General features: G+C 42.0%; 1 protein-coding gene across 1 annotated transcript; it reads right to left on the bottom strand.

Annotated features, from left to right (window-relative positions):
* Positions 1 to 5,231: 5,231 nt before the first annotated feature.
* LOC307069094 (zinc finger X-linked protein ZXDB-like) lies at positions 5,232 to 8,038 on the bottom strand (the record flags this gene model as incomplete). The annotated part of the gene is made up of 1 exon (XM_079727237.1): positions 5,232 to 8,038. Exon 1 carries the CDS (start codon positions 7,764 to 7,766, stop codon positions 5,232 to 5,234), a length of 2,535 nt encoding a protein of 844 aa, XP_079583363.1. The 5' UTR covers positions 7,767 to 8,038.
* Positions 8,039 to 10,111: the final 2,073 nt, after the last annotated feature.

Genomic DNA, 10,111 nt, shown 5'->3' on the forward strand with positions numbered 1-10,111 from the left:
CTAACTGCTGTATGCCAGATTAAATTTTAGATTCTTAGAATTTTTGGAAATACCTTTGATAATCTGTGCATTGAATTTTTCCTTATCATGATTTTTAGTCCATACTCTTAAGAATGACAGCTGATATTTAATCCTTCATTATTCCAAAATGTAACCATTTAGAACTTGATTATATATTATTTTTCATTGCTTGAGATTTTCTTTCTCTGTCTGGATAATAATGTTTGTGAGCATAACAACAGAAATTGTCAAATATGTGCTCAAAAATGTTTGTTTGAATGAATTGATAAAATATGCTTTTGTTTTAAACCTTGTAGTATCTCACACAGAGTAGGCACTCAATAATTACCAGCTTCTTAATAAGCTGATAACAATACGAGATATTCCTAAGGGATTCACACTTTATTAGTGTTAAGAATCATTGTCTTGCTTTGTTTAAAACAATGAATTATTTTCTGTAGGCCAAGTGTTCTTCAGGTCCATAAATGTCAGCGGAAAATTAGAATGAGATGAAGCCTTCTGTCGACAATGCAGGACAGCAAAATTCACCATCAAACAAAATGTAATTGTTAGGTAGTTATTTATGCTACTTATTTACTCTCTCACTCTTTCTTTGGACTCCATTCCTCCTGAGTTATCACCGTTAGTGGTAAGAGTAACAAGAAAAAGGAGAAAATATGCTAGGGTATGTAAATAAGAGAGAATGTGATCCCTGTGACTGAGTTCCCACACATTACTTAGTCACAGAGGGGATTATGAGTAAGGAGACCCAAGGATCACATGGAAGTTATTTTTGGACAATTCTAGGCCTATCACTTCCAATCTGAGAAAAATACAGGTAAAATTCAATTTTGCAGAGTTTATACTGAGGAACTATTGAAATTAATGACTAAGCAGCATCCCCCAAATTCTGGAGAAATGATTTATTATATTACTAAGTACCACATAAAACATCCGTTGAATATCCATAGTAAGGAAGAGAGTAGTAGTAAGAAAGAACTGTCAGACAAAGGTGACATAGCTCATTTTGATGCAGTGTATTCTGGGAGGTATGAGGTTGAAGAGACCTGTAAATACTCAAAGGCAAACAAGAGTACAAACATTGAATATAAATCTGAGAATACATGAGGGAGCCAAGGGAGATGAAATGGCACTCACTCTCTAGTGGTGTGTATAATCCACAATATGTATAGTTTATTCAGGGATAACTGATTTATCACTTCCCAATAAATTAAACATGCCCTGAACTAATTATCTTTCAATATATATTCCTGAAAAGACTTCAATACCCAACCTCTTGTTCATGTTAATGAAATATAATTTTTAGTTTCAACAAAAAAATATCCTTAGAGTCATTTCTGATCTTCCTTTTTCTCAAAGATGTTTCATATATTCAGTGAGTCACCAAGTTATATTTGTTTCTCCAATTTAGAAACATCTCCAATCTGTCCGTTTCTGCCACAACCCCAGTCCAAACCTTCATCACAGAACCGTGAAATTATTACAATAGACTCCTAAATGATTTCCCTATCATCTCCCCTCATCAAATTCACATTGTACATGTCTACTATATTAAACTTTCTATATATTCATCATTTGACTTCTCTTCTTAAATATCTTCACTGACTCTTAACCATGTCCAGAATAAAGTCCTATCCCCTGTGACTGGTTTTCTTAGCTCTTCAGATTGGCTCCATATTGGCAGTCTAAGCCTAACACTTAGCACTTATCAAACATGCGTCCTGCATTTGAGCTAGGTTGTCTTTCCGTGTTGTGTGGCCAATTCCATTTCAAATTCTTTCCTTGTGCTTTTTTTCCTGGCTGGAATTCACCTATTCTCTTATCTATGTAACTAAATCTAACCATCCATTAAAGCATAGCTACTGCCCCTCCTTTCCCTCCAAGCCATTAAGTTAGTGTCTGAACACATGCTTGCTGATATTGTTTAGATGTGAAATATTTAATTCCTATGTCCTCTCCAAGATTAAGAAGTAGCTCACATTTTATACCTCTTATCTACATCCCTAGTACTCTTCTACCTTGTACTTTTGTATATAGTCAGTAAATTAACTCGGAATATACAATGAGGTCCCTAGCTTAAAAATTGTTACCAAATCGAATCAGGTTTGAAAAATATAAAAAATTCATTTGTAATGAGTGCTTTGCTTTTAATATATAGTTGTGGGCTGACAAAGTGCCTGATAACCTGTTCTCTAAATGTGCAAAACACATTTCACTTTCTAAAAAATTGCTAAACAAATCTTTTGTTCAAAAATGTAAATTACATAAATTTCAACTCAGCCTTATATTTCAATTATCACTATTATCAATATTTTGAATGAGCTGCATCTAAATTAGGTTTTATTATTACCGAATCATCAAATGGATCTGTTTGATATCAGTAATTACTAAGGGATTATGGATATTCCCAAACAGGCAATTAATCAATGCTTTATCTGGAATCAAGGAATAGTCATAAATACCCTTCTCTTATTTTTGCTGGATGGGAATATGAAGTATTTAATCCAGAGAAAAATGACCCTCATATTCTATCAAGTTTCACTTCTACTACTCAAGCCTTTCAATTATGTAATACTATAATGAGACCAGGGTAAAAATGTCAAAATAAACGTATTTTAACTCATGATGAATATGTTCAACAGAGTCCCCTGGATGCAAACCTTCCTGCAAAGTATTTTGTTACTGTGTTTTCAATTGGCAAAATTTTAATAAACCAAGGACTGAAGAAGCACAAAAAGCAAATGAGATGACATTAAATCAAATGAGATAACATTAAATTATATCCCATTTTTAATGGCAAATTTATGCCAACACTAACAAAAAATGTAACCATTATGTTTGTACTGATACTTTTGACGGTAATTTCATGTTATTTTCACCATCATGTTGGAAAAATGGTATTGAATGAGAAATCTTTTGAACAAATTGACTGAAAGAAACCATGTGGGCCCATAAATAATTACAAGATTTTTATCTTCAAGAAAAGTAAAATCTTTCCTTTGACAATTCCACAGAATAGGACAAAAGCATATTTTATGATTGTTTTTAATGAGGGATTGAAGAAACAAAATGACAGGATTTTAAAATATTTTTATGGTTATATATATTAACAGATGCTTAAGACCTGCATGTTCACCTGGGATTTCTGCATTCCTATCTGTAGGAAAAGAAGAATAACTTATTTAAGAGGACTTAACTAATGACAACACATTTCTAAAATGGGCTTAAAAATCCTTCCAAAATGCTGAGGGAGAACTGTTAAATGGTTACAAAAAATCACACTCTGACCATTTCTTTGGATTACAAATTTATGTATATACTTTTTGCTTTTTCACTGAGTGAGTACAACCAATTTAAAAATTAGACAGTACAGATGCATTTCAAAATGGCAAATTATAAAGTGCACTGCCAAAGTGCTATAATTGTTATCAACAAATGTACATACAAACAGTACTGGATTAGAATGTTTCACAGCAACTAATAGTGTTTGCTAGCAGAACTACATGTTAAAAATTTTAGAAGAATAGAAGAACTACATGTCTCATAAAACCTTATATAAAACATTTCTATTATTATTTGATTCATATATAAACACACTGACCTCTAAATCCAGAAAATTTCTTAATGCACACTCAGACTTGCAGTAAATATTGGGACTGAAAAATGGGCCATGTCCTGAATGGCTGAGAGATGGTGACCATGAAAAAGACTTACCTAATTTTAAAAAAGGAGATCATGGCAAGGAATGGAGTGGACATGCTAGAGAATAGGTTTGAGAGGGAGCAGAGCTGGCAGAAGGTAAGAGACATATATTAATGTGGAATGGAACAAGTGGTTATAAACAAAAGTCATCATGAAACTCAGAAGAATAGAATGAAAGTTGATGTGCACACACACACACACACACACACAAGAGTTACTAAGTAAGAGTTAGGTAAATTTTAATATGTCTTATAGTTGAAATTTTGCCATAACTATCTCAAAATATGTGAGGATCAAATATAACAGTTGTGAAAGTGCTACATAAACTGTAAAATGCTATACTCAAGTAAGACAGATAATATTTACTCAAAATGCAAAATAAAACTCTCATTCCAACTCTGGGAGAAGGCAAACAATGAGCTCTCCAGGGCACAGAGGGGAGAAAAACCTTACTCTGGTCTATTCCCAGATTTCCTTGGAACCACAGGCTCTCCGGTCACTCTATAGGATGGCTTTGAATGCAAGAGTAAAGACACTGGCAAAGTTGGCAAAGTCACAGAATAGTGTGGAGAAAAATCCTTAATCTGTGGAAGAGATTCCCTTTTCTGTTTCTTAACCTGCATAAAGCATTACTGCCTGCACATGAGCATGGTGTTAAATTATGCTAATTTCTTTGAGGAAGGGAATAAGAGGGGCAGGAAAGGTGTAAAAATTCACTACAACATGCCAAAATACAAAACATTTTTCCCTCCATACCTAACTACTAGGATAGAAGAAGTCTACAATGCATCAGGTATGTGTAAATTACAATAACAGCTTTACACCTAGGGAACTGATGGTTAGTGAGAGGAAATGACTTAATAAGGCCACTTATTCAACACCACAAAGTCAGTATTTCTGAGTCTGAGTCTCATCAAATTCCTGGAACTTTCCCCAAAAGAGCCTTCAATCAAAAAAAAAAAAAAAAAAAAAGAGGCTACAAAGATAAACAGGTAAAAACAACCAACCCAGATTTTCAGCTTTCTTCTTTTTTAAGCTCACCACAAGATTTTAGAAATATTTTAGCACTGTGTAAAATTTCCATTAAATTTTTTAAGTTAAACACCAGTTCCATCTTCTCAGATCATTAACTCTCAATGCATTTTTCATTACATTAGGAGCACATGCAATTGTTAATCATTGTAAAAGATCCTAAAATTTTCAAGGAACAGCACAAAATGATGAAAATAGAGCTGGAATGACCTTAGAAACAATCTATTCAAACCACCTCATTTTATAAATAAGGAAATTAAGGCTCAGATAGGATAAGTGACTTGCTCAAGGTCACACAACCTGTCAGTTCCAGACTCAAGATCAGAATTTAAATCTCCAAACTTGTAGCCCAGGGCTCTGTTCTTTTTCAAACCTATAAGAAATGACTGCATTTAAACATTTAGTCCAGAATACTCTTAAAATTGAGTGTCATCAATAAAAGTAAGCCATGTGGCAAGGAATGAATAGAGTTTAGTTCATACCAAAAATGAGCTGCCAGTCACTGTGATAAGTTCTGTTTCTTTCTGAGACCCATGGTTTCCTGCTGGATTGGAGAATGCAAACTGGGTTTCTTCCTCCTGTCCAAAGAAGTCAGAGTCAGGATGTACGTTCCATTCCGTTTTGGTTGGTGGCAGTAGTTCCGAGACACTGTTTTCACAAAGGGTGCTCGAAGGAGTCAGAGCATCTGTGTCTACTGTTAGCTTACTGCTGGGGGTCAAAGCTTGGGGCTCTTGACTCGAGGTTTTCATAGCCAAAGAGCTCAGAGATCCCAATGGCCCCGCACTTAGACTTGAGACATCATCCGTATCTAAGGGACTCTGCTGAAAACCAGCAGCTGTCGTTCCAAAGAAGAGTGAGGTATCCAGACTTTGAGGAAGGTCACTGGTGGCCATCAAGGCCTGAGGGTCCACCGCCTGCCCTAAGGAATTATTATTATTATTATTAGCAGGGAGGTTCCCTGCCAGAGTTGAGTTCACAGAAGCCACATCAATAGTCAAGATCCCAGAGTTCACCAATGCGGTGTCCAATACTGCAGCAGAACTATTACCGGGCACATCAGAGAAGAGAGACACAAGCTCCGCATCACCGAGGTCATTCTGCCCCTGGCTGGTAAGTTCACTGCTGGGCGTAAGAGAATTTGCAGCTCCTAGCTGAGCTAAGAGATCCTGGCGCAGGTTGTGCCTTTTGGCCATGTGGGTCTTCATGCTGTGCTTGGATGTGAAGAGTTTATTACAAGTGGAGACTGGGCATCGGCTTTTCCCAGTGTCCACATCCTGCAAGTGTTTCTTGGAGTGAATGTAGAGACTGCTGCGAGCAGAGAACCTGGCACAGCAGCCTTCCACGGGGCACACAAAAGGCTTTGTGCCCAGGTGGGTTATGCTGTGGCCTTTCAGATGTTCAGCCCTCGTGAAAGATTTCCCACAGCCTTCTACAGGACACATGAACCTCCGGTCATCGTCGTGCTTCCTTTTGTGCCTAAGGAGTTTGGACATGCTGGTGAAGTTCCAGCCACAGCCCTCAAAGTCACAAAGGAAAGGTCTCTCACCAGTGTGGCTCCGAAGGTGAATTTTCAACCTACAAGCCTTGTCGTACTGTTTGCTGCAGCCAGGAAAGGAGCAGGAAAAGAGTTCCTGTTCCCTGAAGTGGGCGCGGTTATGGGAAAACAGGGCACTCACTGTGATAAACGTCTTCTTGCAGCCCGAAAACGCGCACTGGTAGGGTCTCTCAGGCTCGAAGTGGCTGCGCTGGTGGGCGCTGAGTTTGGCCTGCGTGGGGAAGGTCTCCTCACACACTTCGCATTTGAATGAGTTCTCCTGCTCATGGCCCTTCATGTGTGCTTTGAGGTTATACACCGTGGTGAAGCTCTTGCCACAGCCCTCTGCCGGGCAGCCAAAGGGCCTCAGTTTGTCGTGTGACTGCAGGTGCCTCTTGAGCTTGTACGAGGTGGTGAAGGTCCAGCCGCAACCGCCCAGGGGGCACTTGAAGGGCCGCTGGCCCTGGCTGCTGCTGTGCGTCAGCAGGTGCACCTTCAGCTGGTGCTTCTTGGCAAAGGTTTGTCCGCACTGCGCCTCAGGACACAGGTACAGCACCACGCCCTGGCCCGGGCCTAGCGGCCCGCGGGGGCTCTGAGCAGCAACCGGGCCCTCCGCCTCCTCCTCGGGCGCTGGGGCGGGCGCGGGTTCAGCCCGCTCGGCCAGCAGGAGGTCGGGCGGCAGCTCGGGACAGTCGCCAGGCTGCGCGGCGTGCGGGATCCCCGCTTGCGGGGCGATCAGACCCCCGGGCTGCGGGGCAGGGGCGACCCCAGGCGCCCAGGCTGGCGGCGGGGGCGTGGCCAGGGTGAGGACGCCGTTCTCGAAGCGCAACAGCAGGTTTTGGTTGTGAATGGTGACGGTGCCCGCGAAGGCCGCGGCGGGGCCCAGGCCTGGGGCGGGGATCGGGGCCAGGGCCGGGACTGGGGCGCGGATAGCGGACAGGCAGCTGGGGCCCAGCGCAGGGCGGCCCTCGGGGTTCGCGCCGCTTTCGTGCCCCTGGAACCGTGGGCCCAGCCCGGCCTCCTCCCTCCATAGGGGCCCTGCGGCCTGGCTGGCGCCCGTGGAATCTACGTCTCCACCCACCGGGTCCAGCAGCACCAGGAAGAAGTCATCGCCATCGTCGCCGCCGCCGCCGCCGCCGCCGCCGCCGTCGCCGCCTCCGCCGCCTCCGCCGACTCCGCCGCCTGCGCCGCCTGCGCCGCCTGCGCCGACTCCGCCGACTCCGCCAGCGTTATCGGGCCTCGGCACCAACGGGCTAGGGCCCGGGCCCGGGGAGGCCGCACGGGCCACCTCACGCTGCCGCCCGGGCCCGCCATCTTGGGGGCCCCGGAGCAGCAGGAGGCGGCGCGCGGGGGCCTGGCCGGCCCGCGGGTCAGGACCTCTGTGGATCCGGCCGCCGCCCCCGGGGCTGCCAGCGCCGCCGCCCTGTCGCGACCCGCGAGCCGGGAGCAGCCTCGGGATTTCCATCTCCGCGTCCATGAGGCCCCGCTGGAACCAGAGTCGCGGAGGAGGCGCGACCCCGCCCCCTGCCGCGGGCCCGAACACGTTCCTGAAAGGAAAAAAAAAAAGTGCAATGCGCAGAAACTGGCCCTATCAGATATTAAAACGTGTTTAACGCCACCGTGATTTAAATATTCCGGTACTGGGTCTCTAGAACAGAATAGAAAGCCCAGGGGCAGAGCCTCGTATACATAAATAAGTTCCACAGTTAATATTAGTAGGAAATCAAGGAGGTCTTCCCAGATACAGGGGAAATGGTGCTGGAATGAATACCTTAGGTATCTATCTGCTAAATGCAACATAAATCGGTACCTCACTACCGATTTATGTACCAAAATAAACACACCCCCAGCCCCTCCCAGTGCTAAACATGGTGGTTAGCACTTATCCTGTATTAAACATTGTTTTCTGGGTGGACGGCTGGATTAATGGATGACAGAAAATTCCTGAGAGAATACGCTATGTGTCAAGATTAAACAACCACAGTGCTACTAATTCCTACTGAAAAGGTTGTCTTTTAAAAAAATTTCCTGGAAAGCTTCCATATCCAGAACTGTCTTGTGCAATGTCTCCAGGAAAATTTGTCGCATAGTTAAATTTTTTGCCCTGCTGGTGCAGAGACTAGATTGAATAAGAGGTGAGGCCAAAGCAGATTAGCACTGTTCAGCGTAGAAATGCAAAGCCTGGAGGATGAAACAATTTATATTGAAATCTGGAGAACCCAACCCACTCCTGGGTTCTCCCTATAAGGTACACAACCTAAACCAACTCTTTGCTCTTCCACCATTGGTTGCACCATGGTAAATTTTATGTCCAGTCTCACAGCATGATGAGGACATTCCTCAGCTTACTCTAGATTCTCCAGCACATGGAGGTCTCTGGACAAGAGTACTAGTTAAATGTGATAAGGTTAAATCCTAAGTTACTGCAGTGGACTCTCCTGAAAACAAGGCACAGATGCCTTTTGCATGCCCAATAGCCCCAATGTGCCTGCTTGCATTTAAGTGTGGTGGCCTAGTCTCACTGTAATGGATTTGGCCTGTGATGCCTAATGATCTTATTAATGTTGATGATGATCCTTCAATTTGTCTGTCATCAGTGAGTTGGGAATTGATATAAATACAGGGTGAATTAATCTGGCAAGAGAAAGGTTTAGAGTGATGACTAGATTATGGGATACCTATAGTTAAAGTAATCCCTTCTTTCCCCTCTTTTAATGATAATGGATACTTGCTGATCTCTTGATTAAAAGATCAAGTTTTTCATCCATAACAATTCAAACCTCATCAAAATTTCTACATCACATATTTTTCTTTCTATTACATTTTTTGGAGGAAACATCTTTTTTCAAATATGAGGTATAGAGGAATGCATCAAACATATCTTCCAGGTTTAGATAATTTATAAAAGCAAACACCCCTGTAACCAGGACGAAGGTCAATAGACCATTGCCAGCCTTCCAGAATACATCCACCGTATTCCTCCCAATTACAAACCATACCCTCCCCCATGGATATATTCGTTACCTTGACTTTGTGATAATCATTTCAGTGCTTTTTTTAAAAACATGACTTTATAACTTTTGTATGCATCCCTAAGCAATACAGTTTATATGAAGTTATATCAACAGAATCATGCTGCATGCTCCCTTTTATGGCCTGCTTCTTTCACTGTGTATCATATTTATTTGAGAGACTCATCCATGTTGTTCCTAGTAGCCGTAGATCTTTTGTCTCCATTGTTGACTAGCATTCCAGTGCATGATTTTAGCAAAGTGATTATGATATGATTATTTCATTCTACACTGGATGAACACTGGGTTCATCCAGGGTTGTTTTTAGCTTTTTATTATGAATAATGGTGCAAAGAACATTCTTGGGCATTTTTCATGGGACTCATCTTTAAAAGTCTGTTGGGTATACATGCAAGAACAGAAGCACTGGCCCACAGAGTATGCGTATCTTCAGCTTTTCTACACGATGCCAAATTGTTTTCTATAGTGGTTGTACCAATTTACAATCCCACCAGTAACACAGAGAGTTCCTGCTCCTGCACATCTTCATCTACACCAAGTATTGCCAGAATTTAATTTACTGGTTTTTTTTTTTTTTTTACCACTACTATTAAGTTTGGGCACATTCTCATGTTTATGAACCTCTTGGATTTTCTCTTCTGTGAAAAGCCTGTTCATGTTCAACTCTTTCACCATTTTTCTGTTCTATTTTCCATCTTTTCCTTACTGATCCAATGAGTTTTTTATGTGTTTTAAATACCAGTCCATTGGTGGTTATATGTGTGGCCAAAATAGTCCTTTGCTTTGTTGT

Source organism: Hyperoodon ampullatus, assembly GCF_949752795.1.
Source record: "Hyperoodon ampullatus genome assembly, chromosome: X".
NCBI lineage: Eukaryota > Metazoa > Chordata > Mammalia > Artiodactyla > Ziphiidae > Hyperoodon > Hyperoodon ampullatus.